We start from the raw sequence: 19,655 nt of genomic DNA on the forward strand, positions 1-19,655 counted from the left end.
GGAAGCACTTTATCTTCGAGAGAGAGAAATTAATACGCACTCTAATTGTGATTGCGTTTATTATACTGTAGACAGAGTTTCATGCATTCATTTCTGCTAAGAACGACTGCAACTTACGTCATTGCTCACGAGGATATAACCTGCGCCCCCAGTCGACTGCCACTCAAGCGCGCCGCTGAGTGCACGAGAGTTAGAAGAAGAAGAACGCTCCACCTTCGGCCGCACAATCTGCCTACGTTAGAAAACGACCAATATGCTTCCAGTCGCTGACGAATCAACCAAGAACCGACATCAAAAGCAGTCGACGGTATCCGCCGTGAGAGAGCCACCTCAAATCTCGACTTACTCCGCCAAGCACAAACCCAAGCGTAAGCGTACGGGTGATCTGATTGAAGAGACGACTGCAAATGTCACGCAGACTCGGGTTCCACCAAGGGTCCTAAGCGACGCCATCAACGACGACACAAGCACGTATTTTGGCAAGAAGGGACGGGCCAAAAGAAAAAGGAGGCTATCTTTCGGCGCTGACGAACAGCGGAAGGCTACCGACGTCACTGCGCCCCGGGAAGAACGAGGCGCTTCCACCAGCCAGCAGTCCGCGTGAGCCGACTGCGATCAATGCGGCCGTGCCGTCTTCCTCGAAGGACGCCGTCATGACTGATGGCTCTCCAGCGCAGATGCTAGTGCACCGAAACGACCACCAAGTCCTCGGGCAAAAGCATGAAGCTTCGCTACCGACATCTCCATTACAGACCAGTGCCGAGAGTCACCAGCGCCAGGCATCCCGCAGGGCGTCGATGAAGGAAAATGCCGAGGACCCCTCGCTGCTTACCTCGGGACAGCGCATGCTCAACGACGTAACGGAGGCCCAAGGTTCGGAGCAGCGCGCAAATTTACCTGACGTCGTTGGCACGAAGGCTAGTCCTGCCATTACGCCTTCAAGGAAGAGATCAGGATCCACAGTCAAGCTGTCGCTTCCCTTAGCAACGGACCAGGACCAGTCACCGAAACCCAGCGGCTCACGAGGATCGGCGGGCCCAGAAGATCCGAAGTTTCAGCACCGACCTTCGCACACGTCTTTGCTTCAAGTGCTCAACATCCTCAAAAACGAGCGCAGTGGTGAACACAGGGCAGGGAAGTCCTCTTCCGACGGCCTCGACTACGGCGTGAGTAGCCACGCTCGGTTCATTCTCACTAGCACGAGAGTTTCGCAGCGTCTGGGCTTGCGTGAACTGGTGCAAGGTCCACACTGATAAATGCGGGATGATCCCAATGTCTCTCGTCGCGGAGCAAAAGTTTCGGCGTATTATTTCTTGCGTTGCAAGTTGATAGCGTGGGGTACTTCTGTAAGTCTGTCGCAACGAAACCTTAAATAGGATACCATGATCTCCGATCCGAGCCATTTGTGCATACACGATCCCTTCTGCTGCGATTGTTGCGGGGCCGCCACGCCACACCAACTGCGCATGCGCGAGTAGTGCCTCGCTCCGCAGGCACTGCCGCGGCGGCCTCTGTAATCTTGGCGTTCACTTAAGTCGCCGGTGATGGCGTCCGAAATTCCGCAATAATTCGTTCCTGGCACGAAACGATAATAAATACCGTATTTGCTCGTCTACTCTTTTCAAATAGGTCACACGAAAGTGATTTATGACGGGCTCTACCAAGGAAATTTTGTGTAGGTACGTCACGGAAATGACGCCACTAAAAGAGCACACTAGTTTTCTAGCATCCGCGCGATATCGCGCCACTAGCACAAGTGCTCTACTTACGGCAGGCTCCACCAAGAGTTCCTTGTGTGTACGTACTGTCGGCGTTCAATTTGAGTTGAACACGCGAGCCGTGACTACAGCGACGCTCTCCAGAAAAAAGTGGAGTGGGGTTTGCCATTACAGCAATGCACACACCGCCTGCTTTCCATAGTCTGCTTTCTTCGCGAATCGATACTACACTCTCCCACCGAACAGCTCTCGCTCCATCGCGGATAAAAAACGAATGCCACAGCTTCACCACACAGGCGAAACATTGATTGCGATAGCAAATTAATAGACAGCTATACGAAGTAGGGATATAAGTTTTATCGTCCGTATTGGAAATATTCTCTTACTAACTAAATTAGCCGGCATGATGTCAGCGAGCTCAGGCAAACATGAACGCATCACACTCTATGGCCGCGGTCACTCGCTGTCAAAACGCTGGCGGGAGGAAGCGCTGTAGAAGCAGCGAGCGAAGTGACCTTCGGACTGTCGACCGCTTCTACGCAAACTGAGCAACGAGAATACCGCACGCACACTGAGCCGCCTGCACATAGCTTTCAAAATAAGGCGCGCGCTGCCGCGGGCGACCGCAATGTATGCAGAGAACGCCGCGCCCGCCCCCTCCCTCCCGCGTGGCCTCCCCTGCGCGCGCGAGATTACGATCGTCGGTTTCCAATGAGCACGGTCGCGAAATGCGCAGTTGCTGTTGGAGAACAACGCCGTCCCCCCTCTCTCCCTCCCATCCCGCCATGGCCTTTCGCGCTACGGAACACGGCGCGTTTCTTGTCAGCTTTCCTCTTTTATGCGACAGATCGAGCCGCGATCGTTGGCTCCCCTCGCGCGCTTCCACTCGCACATAGCATACAGCGCGCGGCGACGATTTTACTGCCGTTGGACTTTATACGGAACGTCACGGCGACGGCAGAAATGCGCCGGGAGTGTCCATATAATCGTTGTCGCAATAAAACAAAGAAAGAAAACAATAGTTACGCAGCTAGAGCAGCGCGCGCCATGACGAAGCTCGCTGCGCTAAGGGTGAGGACTTACGGGTTGCTCTGCGGGCGCTCCCCGAAGAAAGCAGACAACGTAAAGCACGGGGGTAGGCGCATTTCTCGAATGGCAAAACCACCTCCACTTTTAAATGCGTACGCATTTCTATGCCTACCCAAAGAGGAAACCCGTCCGTGCGTCCGTCATGTCAAACGCAAAGCGCGGCAGCAGATCGAGCGAATTGACCTTCGTGCTGCCTCTCGCTTCAACGCGAACTAAGCGGCGAGAACACAGCGCATACGAAGATATCAGCACTCGACAACACGCTGTCCCCATCGCATATCACTTTCAAGATAAGGACCACGCGGCCGCCGTCCGCAGCATTTCGTGTCGCCGTAGCGCTGTCATTTATACGGCCGGATCAAGTTTCCTGACATTGAAAATGACGCCGGGCTGTACGGAGTTGCTCAACTGACGCTACGCTTCCGCATCCTTGGGCAACTGCCAGAGGAGTTTCTACGTGAATTTGTTTTTCTCAAGAGCATAGCTGCAATATGAGCCGCGTGTTGCAGCTCATATTGAGTGCGGTAGTACATCGCGGAAATAACGTCCCGAAAAAAAAAGCATGATGGATATAAACAGCGCAACTTTTACGGAGATCGTATGAAATGAAGACACACACAAGCGCTGAAAAATGAGCGCATGTATGTGTGTTCCTTTTCGTGCGGTCTGCGTGAAAGTTGCGCTGTTTATTCCCAACGTGTACTCGCCCAATTGTCTACTGTTATGATCGAAAAGAGCGCGGTAGTTTTCTACCATCCCTGCCAAATGGCACCATTTTGCCATTCTCTGTCATTCTTTGTCATTTTGCCATTCTTCCTGCGGCCTTGTTGCAAGGAACCAGAGCGTCTGTGTTACAGGCGATAACTTGGCTGTGGCGAAAGCTGCACAATAATTATGACTCGACAATGATTTTATAGCAGACAGCAGAAATGAGATGGTACATGGTAGTCATTCATTTTTCTCAATCTTGTGGCTTTACGTTAGGTCGCGGATTCGATCCTGGCCCCGGAGACCTCATGTTGATGGGCGAAATGCAAAAACGATTGTGTACTTAGATATGCGTGTGCGTTAATGAACTCCAAGTTTCAATATTACACCTATAAGGCGTCCTCTATAACCATATCGCGGTTTTGGCACCTGAAACTACCAGAATATAATTTTTCATTTCTTTATGGTCCACTGCAAACGACCGGTAAATCCCGGTGATAACCTAGGCGAATCGCCGCCAGGACCACTGATGAATGGCGAAAATTAGAAGAATTTCAATACAATATGTTTCATTTGGTGTCCCTGCTATGTTTTAGTTCACATCGTAAATAAGGAAGGGTAATGAACTGGTTCTCATTCTGCTTTGCAGGGAAGACGCGATCCTGAGGTTCTGTTCAGAGTGGCAGGAGTGCCGATCACGAAATCCTGCGCCATCCTTACGATCAGCATCGTCATCGTGACTGTCCTGACAATTTTCGTCGTCATTCTGTTGACACGACAAAGACGAACAGTCCCAACGCAGCCCTTTTGCGAGACTGAAGACTGTTTCCATCACAGCTATCGTCTTCTCGGGAAACTGAACCGCAGCCTCGACCCATGCGAAAACTTCAGCGCTTACGTCTGCTCCGCCTGGTCACCGCCCGAGGGCTACCTCAAGCACTCCAACTCAGCTATGGATGACGTGCGCAAGTCATGGTTTCCTGCGTTCCGTGAAATGCTGAGAGAAGGTTCGGAAACAATCAAGGTCGGCCTCAAGCCTCTGGCGATGTACTCGTCTTGCATGGGCACGCGCTCAGAGTACGGCTCTAACGTGGAGATATTCTGGGACATGCTCAAGGAATGCGGGCTCACCTGGCCCGAGGAACCAGAGCCAGGTAAAACCAGTGCCTTAGACGTACTAATGACGCTGGCATATAAGTGGCAGCTTCCACTATTCTTTCAAGTGAGAGTGCTGCGCTTGAAGTCAGCGTCAAAGTGGCGCTTCACCATGGATCCTGGTTCCCTTATACCCCTGATGTACCAACACCACGTGACAGTTCAAAATTCTGGAGGATACGAGAAGTACTGGGCTACTTTTTACATCATCTTGAGTGACAAGCGCAACGAAGCACCAGTCAACAAGACAGTCATCGCCTCTGCAAAAGCAATGGAGGGCGACGTCTTCAAGAAGCTCCTGACTGCCATGCGTCCTCCGGTAGTACGCCCAGTGCTTGTGCCGATGTCTCAAATTGGACCCTACACGCCATCGTTGAACTCAGACCAGTGGCTACGTGCATTCAGGCAGACCGATCTCGAGCCTGAAGTGGAACTGCAAGACCAGGTTCTTTTAGGCGACGCAGGATTCTTTCTAGCATTGGCACGTGTGATGAACTCTTACGAGGACACTCAGCTGATGTCCTTGATCGCCTGGTCTTTCGTGCAGCTGTTGTCCCCTGCAATGGACTACCGACTGCTAGAGAACCGATACGAGCAGGGCGTCTCAATATACCGGCCGTACTTCTGCGAACGATTTGTCGAAACTGCCTACCGGTTCCTGGTGCTAGCGCTCGCCTCTGCATCACGCTTCTCGCTCCACGAGCGCGAATTCGTCAGCGCTGGCTTCCAGAGCCTCGTCTCAGCCGCCGTCGATATGGTGAACGTGACAGAGTGGCTGGACGTCGAGAGCCGGCAGCTCGCAGCAGGGAAGCTGTCTTCCACCCGCCTGCATCTGTGGCCCCCGGAGAATTTCCTCAAGGACGATGTACTCGGCAATATCTACGAGGCCTTCCCCAGCAGTGAAGCTTCATTTGCAGAATACTGGGTCAAGTCGCGTCGTTGCGCAGCTGAAGCGTATCTTCCGCGAGATGACATCGACTTTCAGAGCTACTCGTTTAATTATGCACTGCCATACCTGCTGTACGACGCCACGAATAACTCTGTAAAGGTGGCCGTGGGCGCTGTGACCGCACCTCTCTACTATGCCAGTGGGACAAATGCCATGTTCTACGGGGGACTGGGTTTCTCCATGGCCTTAGAACTCGTTGCGTCTCTGAACAGCCAAGGGCTGATGTGGCACCCCGATGGCACGTTCGGTGATTCGTTTCTATCCAAGTGAGTGTGATATCCCTTGTCATTAGTGTCCTGATATATGCATTTCGCTGTCCTAGACAGTCGTTAAAGCACAGGTATTTCGTTGAATTCTTGGAAGAAATTGGGCAACTCGTTTTAGACGACTGCGAACCAACGGAAAAACGCGCAACCTTGTACACGACTATGATCTCATTCCTTACTCCTTGGATGAAATGACTTTGATTTTATGAGTTATGAAGCGCTAAGGACCAAAATCATCGTGTACGTTTTAGTGTTGTCTCTTTCTTCCTTCTTTAAAGTGCTTCATCGCTGGCAGTGCCTAAGAACTGACGCTTTGCATGTATAGAATATCGCGATACGTGTATATATGCGGAACTACAGAAGGATATCTTACATGTCATGCACGATTCAAGAGATAACGTGCTACGGAAATACATTATCGCCCGCAAGTAGTGTGCTTTGCGGCACGTAAGGGGCTTTAAAAGGTAGCCGGTGAGCCAGATTAGCGCAGCAGTTGCTTATTGGATTTTTAGTAGGTTATTTATCACAATATATTTTTATAGTGACAAGGAGAGTTCAAAAGCCAATGATGCAATGCATTATCATTGCTGTCATGACTATGTCATAGTAGTGTCAGTATTTGTGTATCTGTCAGTAAAGTCAGATTTTGTCCTTCTGCTATCTGCATTCATATAACATAGCATATTTGTGTTTGGATGGCATGGTTATTTCTGCTGCGGTCCAGACTTGTTGCCTCCCGACAACGTTGATTGCCGCTGTGATTTGCTATGTGTGATAGTGCGACCTGACCACTTAATCCGCTTGCAGCGCTTCAGCAAGAGCCTTCGAAATCCGGGACGGCTGTCTGACCTCCGCCGAGAAGCAGAGGGGCGCAAACGCCAAGACCAACCAGAGTGCGTCGGAAATTGGAATTAGCGTGTTCCCCGAGATCCCCGCGCTCGAGGTGGCCTACATGGCGTACCAGCGCTCGCTCAGTGAACGCAGTGACAACACTCCGCAGGGCATCCCGAAAGTCCTCTCGGGCGATCAAGTGTTTTTCATGACCCTGTGCTATATGATGTGCACGTTGCCTGACGCCGTGGGTCCGCACACGGTGGACTGCAACAAGGCCGTCCGCAACTCGGAGGCCTTTTCTCGGGCATTCCGGTGCCCTCTGGGGTCTCAGATGAATCCCAAGCAGAAGTGCTCCTTCTTCGGTTGACACGCATGTCGATAACGCCCTACCTGCGTACCCTATCGCGGTTTCGGATTGTTCACGCCCGAAACTGATTAAAGAAGTGCGGACATGAACCCAAATAAACGGTGATTTTTGACATTTCGTGGTGTTTGACCGCTCGAAACCAGGGCAGCAAAACGGAACTGCTGCCAGTTGGGACTTTATTGCTTTTTAAAAGCCTCTTGAAGGCTTGCAGCCACTGGTGACGGTTGTCATACTTGCTTGTGCGCTTGCTTCCCTATACTTTTACTGAGTAACTATATTATTTTTATAATTCAAAACAGCAGTGTCGTTTGTTAGCTTTTCTTGTTGTTTAGTATTGATACTTTTCCGCTTTGATGCCGGTATGTTTATGGTAACGATTAGAAGTATGCCTTTTGTATGCCTCCGCTATTAACCCTGTGCAATTTTCTGTGACCTGACTGTCAGGCACTGCCAGTCAAACCCCCTGAGGCTTTACTGACAGTACTTTCTGTACTTTGTTTTCCTTTATGCACAATAAACATTGTATTGTATTGTATGTTAGTGTTATTGGCAGCGTACGGACTTTCTTTTGACGTTTTTTACAGCTAAGCTCAATGGTTCTGTGGGCCTTCTACACTAGGTACTTTCTTCTGTATTGTTTTAGTCACCAGAATGTGCTTGCTCGTGCACACGCTCAGATGTATATCGTGACTAGTGACAGAAGGCACGGAAAGAGGACTACCCCTTTTATTGGGTTGCTCATTGATGAAAGTATTGTAGGCAACAGATTTTGTTAGAGAAGTAATTTGTCGCGTGTAAACGCGGTCCCTCGAAAGCCTGCTCTTGTTTATCATGTGTTATCTATCAGGAATGGCTGACACCTCATCATTCACGATGCTCTCACGTATCAAGTTTCTCCTTGCAGGCTGTTGTGCATGCAGCCATCATTGTCAATACAAATTAGGCTCCTGCTCGCACGCACACCAGCATGACTGAAGCTCACTGGTTTCATCTAGTCAGCCAGCCTTTGCACTGCACTGCTCACAAACAAGGCAGCCGGAACTGCCACCTTCAGCTTCAGAGCCTTCTAATGATGTCACAAGTTACGGGTGTCGGAATAGCAGCACCTGTTTGCTAATGGTATCGCTTTCTTTTGACAAAGGCTGTGCACCTATATAAAGTTCCTCTGATCGTGCGCACATGGAATCGAAATTAGACGAGACTATTGAACGTATTGACTCGGCGAGTGTTCACGCACATAGTGATAAATATGTCATCGCACGTGAACGTGCGACCGCTGGGTCGTTACTGTTACAGGATTAACTCTGTCACATATGACTCAACTTCCAATTTCACGAACTCATTTATTACAGTAGAGTAGAGGTAGCACCCGCTACGCGAGCACGCAGTGCAGACAGGAGCTCCAATTGAAAACGAGATTGCGTCACAGTGACCCCATACTTCACGTTCGCCTCACGGAGAACTACGCTGAGATCGAAGCCGCGTGAAGTTTTCAAATGAGTACAAGAGCTTTAGATTTTCATTAATGCACATGTGACACCATTTCTTGGGACCGAGCTATATGTACAGTGAAAACTTTCCGTAATATTCAGGTGCAATAAAATATAGAAGCTGCTCCTAATTTCCCAAAGAACATGTAAAACTCTATGTCCTACAATAGGTTAAGACATGGGTTCTCAAAGTGGGTTCCACGGAACCTACGGGTTCCGCAGGCCCATGCTCGGGGTTCCGCGAGCCACTGATATATTTTCCCTGGTCCCGCCCTTGACAAGCGTCTAAAACGGCGAACACGAGGTGCGCTTTATCCAAAGAACCTTCATTACCGATGCCCGAGTGTCCAAAAGCACATCACAGTGCGTAACAGCAACGCGCGAACTGCGTAATAAAAACGCAAGCAGCTTTTAGCCATCCAACCTCTGAGAACGGGCAGCACGCCTAAGCTTTCGTACTTGAATCTCAGAGGCCGTAGCTTACCACCATGCGCCTTTCTCCTATTTGTAGATAGGGTAGGTGCCGATAGCGTGCACACTGACGTATACGTTGGAGGAATAAAAAAAAATGCAGAAAAAAGAATGCGCGGAGCATCGCAAATACGCGCCGCAGAAGGGCAAGAACGACGCTAGCGTCCAACCGAAACGAAGCGGCGCAGTCCGCATCGCCATGATCCTCAGTGGCAAGCGTGCGCGGCACGTGATTGACAGCAACGCCGGAGCGCTTCGTGCCTAATTGCGCCCTTAAGACTTTATTCTTGCGTTTATCGCCGCGCGTAACACCACGTTGGCGGCATGCCGCGTGCCTTCATAAGTGCGTAGTTGCCATCCATGATCGCATCGATAACCACTGCAGTTTCGTCCACAGCAGCTGAGGCAAACAGTAGTTTCGTTTTCACTCGGTGCGCGCGTCGGCTGCGTGCCTTCACAAATGCGTAGTCACCAACCATGTTAGCGTCGACAGCGACCGCGGTTTCGTCTGCACTTCTTGCAGCGAACGGTAGTTTCGTTTTGACTTCGTGCGTGCGTCGGCCGCCTGCCTTCTGAACCGCAAGGTCACCGTCCATGATCGCGTCGATAGCGGCCGCAGTTTCGTCTGCACTTGTTGCAGCAAGCAGTAGTTTAAAGCTGTCGAAGATTAAGAGCCCCGGCTACATCGCGATGGGCGGACAATTTGTTGGCGAGCAGCTGACTGGCGAAAAAATAATCAGGATGTACGCGCGCGGAGGCCTTCGCCGCTGCTAGCGCAAATCAGTCATGAGATGACGAGAATTTCAGCTTCTGCACTGGTCTTGTGCTAAATAAATATAAACAGACTTTGCTGATTCATTGAGTAAATAAAAGCGTGTTGATGTAGTTAAGCATTTGTTTATTGTTTTCTTGATACCCTCGATAATTCGACATTTGGTTAATTAGGACATTTTAATTCGGTTAACTGGGGGGGGGGGGGGGGGTTCCTTGGCGCATCATGGAGCTTATCAGGGTTCCCTGGAACGAACCTGCTTGAGAACCCCTGGGTTAAGAGACGGCATGAAAGACAGTAACTCAAAATACTGAGCCTATATAAAGAAACTGTTGAGCAGAATTGTGGCCACAAACTATCGAACTATATCCAAGTGCGAACGAAACCACTGCAAGAAGTATCTCTGGCGACCACAGAGTTGACTGCTATATATGTATGGAATGGATTATAGCGACTGTAGGAAGCGGAATTTCCAATTAGTGCCTACATTAAATTGGGAAGCTTGAAATAAATAGAAGCACGAGGTTTACAAATTCGTAGCTCTGCAACTAGAAAAGATATCGCAGTTCTGCAAGCAGCATCCATTAGAGCATCTAAAGCGGACAAATTTGATATGTGAATTTATATCTTACGTGAATTAGTTACATTGCTTATAAAGACTTTGCAAAAGTTCTACTCACAAGTTAGTGGTCTATTTGAGAGCCATACATAATGTGTGAATTTTGGCCGCTTTAGATGTACTATTACGTACAATTTATGGAATTGTGATATCATTTACATTGCTTCGTTACAGAGTGGCAAGCTTGATAAGCTTGTTTTCTGAAAATTTGGAATTTTTGTCAGTCCAGTGTTTGTCAGTCCACTGTCAGTCCAGACAGTGTTTTTGTCAAAACATTGTCGACTTAAAGAGAAAAATTCGAACCAACAGTCACTAGACTGTTCCCCAGCGCAGGATAGCCAGCCGGTACTTACACTGGCTAACCTTCTTCTCTTTCTTTCCCTTTCTTTCTTTCCCTCTTAAATGCAACAAGCCTCATCAAATTTGTCACTGTGGTTGCCGAGAAAAACGATTTTTCCTTTTCCGTGTATTTAGACAAGGTGTCCCAAGCTAAAAGCTTCCTCTTAAAGTACGGCAGTCTTTGTTTCGAGGGTAGAGTATAAGCTTCATAAGTAGTAATGACACAGAATGCTACACACTATATAACCACTTCGGAGTCAGGAGTTTGTGTTCCTATCAGCCGCCATGGTGGCTTAGCGGGTATGGTGTTGCACTGTAAGCACGAGGCCGCGGGATCAAATCCCGGCGCTTTTCCTTCGGCACATATATGATGGAGCCTTCGTGACTTGTCTGGTTTGGACACTGTCTGGCGCCGCCACCTCAATTGGTGCATTTGGGGTGCCACATGGGAAATGGTCGCCGTGGGAGCGGTCCAAACCTCCTTTGTTTCTGTGCTCATGAGGGTTTCGACAGGAATTTAGGTCTCAGGCTCCTTTCCCAAGCACATCACTCCTGAAGAAAGTTTAACGCCAGGCCGGGGTACATTTGTGTCCATTTGAACCAGTGGATGCACAGTGGTGGTGGGAATCGAACCCACAACTTCCCGCCGCCGATGAGCGCGCTCCACAACTCGGCGTGGTAGAGCATCCGCCTTGTATGCGCGAGGTACCGAGTTCAAATCGCGGTGCCGCCGGAAACCCATCGGTTGTTTCTAATGGCCAGATGATGTTCCCTGGCCTGGTGCTTGGTTCTCGCAACGGTTCAGACCTCGAAAGTGGGCCCAATAGAGATTTGCGAGTTGCCTCTGGGTGCCTCTTGTCCAACTACAGACCGTCTTGTTGAAGAGCATCCGCCGCAGCTGTGGGAGGCAAGTGCTGCCGCCGGGTACCTACCGGTAAAATAGGCGCAAGCGCGCTCCAGGCCTGGTGCTAGGAGATTATGGGATCTCGACGCTTTAAAAGGGGTTTTAGATGCGAAGCAGCTTATGGCGGGGGCTTTGTCCGTCCCTCCCGCGGCATCCCACACCCCCACAGCGCATGCGCGTCCCCTCCCCCTCTCTCTCCTCTCCTCGTCGTCGAGCGGTGGATCCATCTCCCGCTCAAGCTAGCCATCTCCCCGCTGCTTCGCATCCACACATGGTTCCGTTTAGCGGGAGATGGAGTAATTTTTTGTCTCCAGCCTGAACGCGTCCCCACCTCAATAGGTGAATTTGGGGTGCCACATGGGAAATGGTCGCCATGCGAGCGGCCCAACCCATCCTTTTTTTTTCTTTTTAACGCGAAAGCTTTAGTTGTCTCATGGTGAGATATCCGTTTCAAGGACGTTTCAAAACAGCGTCGTCGGCACGAAATGGTGCTCCTAGGATAAGAGGGAATAATGCGCACAAAACAGCGATTAAGGGGGGAAGAATGATTAAGCAAGTGAATTGAAGAGATAATGCGTATACAGAGAGGTTAATGAGGGGAATGAAGAGTAAATTTATGGTGCATTAAAGGTGTTTAGTTGGGTGATATGGGTCAAACAAAAGGTAATGATGAAATAGAGTGGGCTAAGATAATGAAGACTAAGTGAGAGTGAATTTAGAGTGAATTAAGGTGAATCAAGTGGCGATAGGGTGAATCAAGGGTGGCGAAAATAGGAAATTTGGAGTAAGAGAGCAAATCAAGTGTGATTGAAGTTGTGAGAAGACGTGATGGGCGTTTGGTTGCCCACATTTATATATGCACTATCATAGACGCTGTTGCTCTTGCCGCCGTTCTTGCCGTCTTGTCACCATTCTACTCTCGCGCTCAGCTCGAACGTGCGGAGCAGCCGAGGAGAAACATCGTCGTCGTCGTCGAGACGCTGACGGCTCGCCATAAAGTACAACCGATCGGATAGAGTGAAGGTGAAGCAAGCAGTGATAGGTTGAATCAATAGTGAATCAAGTGTGAATTACGAGTGAATCAAGGCGGTTATGGAGTGGGGGAGTCACTTGCAAAAAGATATATGTGAGATTTGAGGGTCTAAGTGAGAGTGCCGCAGCAAAAAAAAAAATCTCGGAGTCTCGGTTCGAGTTTCGTGAATCATAGGAAGGGTCACTTGGAAAAAGACACGGTGACTGTAAATTGTCGTTTCAGAGTGATGATGAATCAGCAGAAAAAAGTTGGCGTCGTGTCATTGAGTTAACGGCGCTCGTGCTTTCGCCTTCAAGTTCTCTTAGTTGTAGCATAAGGGACCCCTAGTAATGTTGTTTTTGTTGAGGGGGTGGGGGGTGGGGGAGGCGGTGGCTCACGACGGTTTCGATAGGAATTTAGGGCGCAGGCTCCATTCCCAAGCGCATAACTTCTTATGAAAGCCGAACCCCTGCCCGGGTGCACTTGTGCCCGTTTAATCAAGTGGGTGCCCGGCGGTGGTGGGCATCGAACCCACAACTTGCCGCAGCCGAGGCCGGCGCATTACAACTAGGCCATGGCTGCGGTACGTTTGGTAGGCCCCACAACTGCCTATTATCATTACGATGATGATGAGAAGAGGAAGCACTACTTTTTTTTCCTTTTATTTGGCGTTTCTCCTCATCAAATAAAAATTCTCTCAAGCAACAACCTGCCGCCAGATCCCTGGCATGTCCCCCTTAGTGGGTATGTACCGTAAGATAGGAAGATCATGATCATCATCTCTCACTTGAAGCATTGGCGTTAGGATCTTGGATAGGTCAGTAATCTTCAATGTTTGCCAAGCCATATATGCGACACAAAACGATTCCCCTAATGATACTTCTAATGTTTCCACGATTGATATATTGCTCATTTAACCAATTATGAAGTTTATATAACAAAAGGATAAATCAAAATATTATAATATTAGTACTCAATATGTAGGTTATTGCTCAGCTCAACAATTTTCTTTACTTGTGTTATTATTGAGGTTGTTTTTACAGTATAATCTGTTTATGCGATCCTGACTACCTTATTATACATTACGTTATTTGATTTATTATCGGTTTCCTTCACGTATTCGTTTACATATATTTTTCGTTGGCTCATGGGGGGGGGGGCAGCGAGAGCCCACGGATTCCTGGAATTAGCAAGCCGCCCACCTGAGAGACAAGAGATAAAATCTCTCTGTCTCTCTCTAGTTCACCAATAAACGTTTATTTCTCTCTCCCTCTCTTCGCTCTTCCAATTACCAATCCTATCGTGGCATATCCCCCACAGCAGGTCTGTGCCACTGTACAAGCGATCATCATCAGTAACATCAAGAGGAACCACAGAGTCCACCATGAAATCCGAGGACGGCAAACACGAAGCACTCAGCCCGTGGTCTTCCTCGACACCGGCACCGCCGGCGGCTCCGTCTCGTTCGACTTCGCTGTCGCAAGCTGCGTGGCGTCGCTGGGTGCGGCTGCTGGCCACGTTTCGGCCCCGCACCCATGAGCCCACCACTTTGACGGTCACCCTGCCGGCCACGGTGGCAGCCATCATGGACAGCTCGTCCATACAGGTGCGTCCCTCATCCTTAGCAGCCAGACTTGCCAGGGCACAGATACAATGAACGACCGTATCCACGAAAACAGAAAAAAAAATATCGTCCACCTGAGAGCATATAACGCAAAATTGCAAAGAGAATCTTTTTATTGCGATAGCAATTATATGGACACTCCAAAGCAGAGTTCTGCCGTCGCCGTCGCTGTCGCCGTCGCCGTGAGGTTCCGTATGACGTCAATGGAGATGAAATCGTCGCCGCGCGCCGTCCGGACGCTGTATGTGCGAGTGAAAGGGCGCGAGGGACGCGCGCTTTCACGGGGAATGAACGCACGGCGGAGAACAAACGCGCGTTCTGTGCCGTGCTCCCTTAAGGGCTGCAGAAGTAGGCGTCTCTTTCCTCCTTTACAATCACCATATATGTAGAGCAAACGCGCCTTCTTCTGACGCACGAAAGGCCGTGGGGGGGGGGGGGGGGGGGGGGGGGAGGCGACGTTTAGCTGCGGCACCAAGTGCCTATTTATATCAGAGGCTCCGGCAACAGTCACCAACGCCGCACGCATTTTGTGCGAACGCGGGCAAAACACCGACGGCGTCGAGAACAGTTCTGCGTGTTGCCGGTGCTGCTGCATGTCCAAGTTTATACAGCTGATAAAGCTACTATCATTACTCCGTATAGCTCTCTACAAATTTGCTATCGCAATTGATGCTTCGCCTTTCAGGTGAAACTGCGACAACTTTTTTGCCTCTGCATCTTCGGTTTCTGTCGTAACTTTTTGCTCAGTACAGGTAGATACCAATTTTATTTTCTTCCATGAAACTTCCTGAAGTTTCATGGACGAAACAAAAAAAAATTAAAGTTTCCATGGAAGAAAATTAGTTCGCAGCTTCGGAACTGATTTCCGATATTCAGTGTCCCTGTACTTTGAGTTGTCGATTTATTTGATCTCATTCCGTGATCGCCTAGCCTCCTTGTTGCTGGGAGGGTATAAGCAACCGTCTAAGAGAGGCGTCGAACCCAGGTTGGATCCGCAAAACAGGGCAACGTTTTCTAGAACTAAGAAACTTTCTTTCGGAGAACCCTGTGTGCAAGGGTGCCGTAGTGTACTTAGGGTGATGTGGAAGGAGCCAAAAGGAAGTGAGGGAGGAATCACATTATTATTTTTATTGATAAACAATCCTTAATTGCTATTTTAGAGGGAGATCGGCCTCGGCCCTGCTGAGGGACAGTGTCGCGTGGAACCTGTGGGTGCGCTCGGCCCAAATGCCCTCAAGCGATTTTTTATGGTGGTGAAATTTTCCAAAGTTATGCCGCTATGTGCCACCAAAATTTGGCAGAGCGTCATTTTTACTCTCATTTAGGCTTCAAAACGGGTCGCGTTGCTACCCACGCTGACATGTACCGATAATGTCATAAGAATAATCGAATTTCTTTAGTGGTCGGCTACTATGCAAAGTGCTCGCGTAGCGTGCAAACGTCTTCATCTGCCTTCACGCTGCCTTTTGTAGCATAGCACTATATGGCGAGTCGGTCGAAAAATTTGATGCAAATCCAGAAACCCTCTTTCCCAATACAGGGCGAGAATGCGCAGCTTAAGTCCATCGTATGCGTGGTTAATATCTGCAACCTGAGCTATATTGACAAACGACCCATTGTCGGCGATAACAATGGGCACGCCGGCGCAGCTAGCGTATTCTACTATCCCGTGCGCTTCCGACGTTCCCCTTACATCAAACGTAGAAAGTACGCGTTAAACCGAAGCCAGAAATGCCCAAGCCTATACTAAAAGGAGGATAGCAAGTAGTATGGGACGCCATGGTAAACACCCGACTAGGGAAGATGGAGGCTGACCAAAGGGGACCCAAAACGAGAGGATGCGTCACTCGTGCATTAATTACACTTGCACACACAGCCGTCCCCCCTCCGCTGCCTATGGCGACATTAACTCATTGCTCCTACCGCACCGGGCATCCCGCAAACAAATTGAGCAGAATCTCCCTCAACAGGTACTGTTGAAGGCATGCGTAGCATTATACGGCGGTCTGATCATACATATATGTTCGTAATGTATATGTTCGGAAATGTGAAAAGGTACATCTTTTTGCTCGTACTTCTCACGCATATATAAATGATTAACGCGTACTACATCAGCATGACATTTCCCCCCAAACACACACACACACACACACACACACACACACACCATACACGCATCATTACCACGCATAAAACATTCCACCCCAGGCCGACTGCCATATTTTCACGTTGTAATGCAAGTACACGTGTCATTATAAGGCTACGCATATCTTGGACAGTTCCCTTTCAGACAGATTCCGCTTAGTTCTTTTGTTTTATTTCAACAGATGAAATTTGTTTCTTTACATCTAAATGTCGTACGGAACACTGAAAGCAACAAGTTGTGCACCATGGTGTCCCGCACTTGGTAGCATCATCACACTTCAAGAACGTGAAGTGCATTATAGGCTCGGTGTTTTCTCTCGCAATTCCATGCAAACACAATGTGTTTTGCGAGGTATTCCGTAATAATAAATTTCCTATGAGTCTGTTTCACAATATGGTACATTCGTCGTGTGTAATCGTGTGTAAAACTGACGTATGCATTTTTTATTGTGGCAGGGAGCCAAACGTATTCAAGAAATGTCATTACTAGCACAAGATCAAGCAATGGCGGCTACCGCGGCTTACCTGAGTCATTTACAGCGTGGCTTCGTGGCGTACCACCATTTTAAGTCTGAAAAATCACTACATTTAGTCGGAAGATTAACGATGCCTTTAGCGGAAAAGTGTTAGCTTGTGCTCGCTGGTTGCACATTGCACGAAAGGTTTCCAGTAGAAAGTGCTGACAATGACAGAAGAGACGACGACACATGCTGGACTAGCAATTGAATGTGGGCTATTCCTTTACTCACGTTTTTATGGGCTCGGGGTGCTGGCCGGATGTGAAATAGAAAACCTACAAAAAGAGAAAAACAAACGAACAAACCGCAGCAGCTTGCTGTTACGAAAGGTTTCGTAGGTAACACATTACTATATTTCAATGGACGCACATTGAAGATACTTATAAAGCACCATAGAAAAGCACCCAGAAAAATGAAATAACTGGTAACGCGTGCAATTATGTAGTCATCATAAAAGTACATAATTAGTTGATGGCGAGGTGACGCGCCTTGTATATACATTTCCTGTTGAGATGCTTGGCGTCGTTTACGCGGACAAGTCAAACTTACACAATTGCAGGTAATTTCAGAAATATTGCTCTTAATGTGGGGGGAGGGTGGGGAGAGGGGCAAGCATATAGCTAAGCAAGCATGTAGCTTGCTTAGCTATATGCTAAGCAAGAGGTTGGTGGCAACGTCGGCAACAAGCTATCTTTTTTTTTTTTTTGCAGTAGGCATAAGAAAATAAACTACTCAAAATAAATTCCGCCTACTAAAGAGGGACCAACGCAGACCGCGTTTTCAATCTCATTTGCTCGTGTCTGTGGAGTTGTACTTGTGATTGGGCAAACCAATAGTCGCTGCTTGATAAAATATCTTATCGTGATCTTCTGATATGTTGCTCCATTTGCACTGTGTGCCAATAGGCACTCGAACGCTATCTTTCATTTCAACGCCGGAAAGTTTCTTTTTTTGTTCCTATCCTACAAAACAAATCGGGGTAGCTTGCACTAGTGGGGTAGCTCGCAAGGCTGAAGACACAGTGGAGCTGATCGGTTCCTAGCTGGTCATGGCTATACGAAGTGTATAAGCATTTCCTCGTAGTCCGTGGCAACGGGGAAAGCCTCGCGAAGCACTTGCAGTCCGAGCACACGTACGGAAAGTGGGGCGAAAGCTATGCACAGTATACGGGTGGCGCGTAGCAGACGAAACACCGGATGACGTCACGGCGCATGCGCAATAGCGCGCAGCTGGTGGGAGCCAGTGTTGCGGAACGAGCGCCTCCATTCCATTCGAATTCCACTCCGGGGAATTAGAACTTGCCGCAATTCCACTCCTTTCAATTCCTCAGAATGAAAAACTTATCCCATTCCCACTCCGGGAATGGCCAGGCAGTTCAATTCCATTCCTGCAATTACTCAACGTAGGAAAGACATCTTGATAGTTTTATCGAGGTAACGATGAACGCACCATAAATCTGATGTGCTCACATGCGTTTAGAACAGCAAAAATACGCAAAACACGTTACCAAGGTCGAGGGAAAGTAGCTTGGTGACATCTCCTAGAGTGCAACCACCCTACAAGTTCCCATAGGGGCAGTTCTGCTGCTACCTATAGTATTTGCATGCACATCATGGTTTAACGGCTTGTGATGTTTTAATAGTGCTTAAGCTTAAATGTGTTAATGCTAAAATGACGACGTAGCGTATTTTTATGCCGACAAAAGTAGTGTTCAAGAAAACCTTATATTATGGCGTCGTCAAGAGCAGCCTTTCAATTAACAGGCACAGAGCTGCAACCAGCGATGAAGGTCGACGTTATATTCGGCTGGCTTGCGAGCCCTTTCTCTTGTTGCGTGTACTCACGTTCGTACTTTCTTTTTAGGTGCAGAATCAAATTAGATGAAACTCCGACTACAGCATGTATAATTTCGAAGCCAAGCTTGCAGCGTGCACCTTGTTTGTTTTCTTCACGGAAAATTAAAAAAAAGACATTTCCAATGTGCCATGTTTCCGGACATACTGCGTGCGTGAGTCGCTGGGAGGAGGAGCCAGTGTGGCAGTGCGTTATGGAAGCGTTTTTTTTTTATTTGCGATATAAGGCTGGAAAGGAGGGTGAGGGTGGTAGCACAGAAAGCCGAGGGAGATGCTTCGAAGCATTGTCTAGCATTAACAGTATTGTCACGTAGTAGTGACGCTGAAGTAAACAGTCGTAAAACTGTGTATGACGAAACGGGTTCTTTATTGGGCGAACCTGTGCCCACAAAAGCAAGCGATCAGCGGCGAGACGCGTCGGCTTTTATACCTGAGTCATCGAAGGTTCCAGATTAATCCCTGATGCCCGCGTGTCTTCCAGAAAGTTCTAGACAATTCGCGTCGGTCACACAGTCAGATAACATAAGCGTCGGTGAAAACAGTCAACGAAAAGAAGCATCGATAACGTTCTAGAAACTTCCGATACAGGCGCGTACTGCGCTGAGCGATATCGTTTAACATTTCTTAGCCGGTGGAAAGCGGCCACCGGTGAAAGATTAACGTGTATACGTGTCAGTATGAGCGAACTACTAAGTGAACTGTTATAACTGCAGTGTTCTTATCATTTCTCAGATGAAGTCGACCGCTACACGTGCCATTCTAGGTGGCTATCTTATGTTTTCTTACTTTGTTTCCCTTCCCCTCCTTCCTTAACCTGTCTTT

The 19,655-nt window shown here is 48.6% G+C and overlaps 1 protein-coding gene across 1 annotated transcript; it reads left to right on the forward strand.

The window, feature by feature from the left end:
• Positions 1-616: 616 nt before the first annotated feature.
• LOC119444602 (endothelin-converting enzyme 1) lies at positions 617-7,086 on the forward strand. The gene is made up of 3 exons (XM_037708972.2): positions 617-1,166; positions 4,165-5,885; positions 6,693-7,086. The coding sequence occupies exons 1-3, from the start codon at positions 654-656 to the stop codon at positions 7,084-7,086; spliced, it is 2,628 nt and encodes an 875-aa protein (XP_037564900.1). The 5' UTR covers positions 617-653.
• The last annotated feature ends 12,569 nt before the right edge of the window (positions 7,087-19,655 follow it).

The sequence above is a fragment of the Dermacentor silvarum genome, chromosome 3 (assembly GCF_013339745.2).
Source record: "Dermacentor silvarum isolate Dsil-2018 chromosome 3, BIME_Dsil_1.4, whole genome shotgun sequence".
Classification (NCBI taxonomy): Eukaryota; Metazoa; Arthropoda; class Arachnida; order Ixodida; family Ixodidae; genus Dermacentor; species Dermacentor silvarum.

What these genes read in the sequence shown, in the direction of transcription:
- LOC119444602 (XM_037708972.2), top strand. Translation starts at nt 654, where the DNA reads ATGACTGATGGCTCTCCAGCGCAGATGCTAGTGCACCGAAACGACCAC. An exon ending in CCGACGGCCTCGACTACGGC is followed by an intron (nt 1,167 to 4,164) that starts GTGAGTAGCCAC and finishes TCTGCTTTGCAG; the next exon opens with GGAAGACGCGATCCTGAGGT. An exon ending in GGTGATTCGTTTCTATCCAA is followed by an intron (nt 5,886 to 6,692) that starts GTGAGTGTGATA and finishes ATCCGCTTGCAG; the next exon opens with CGCTTCAGCAAGAGCCTTCG.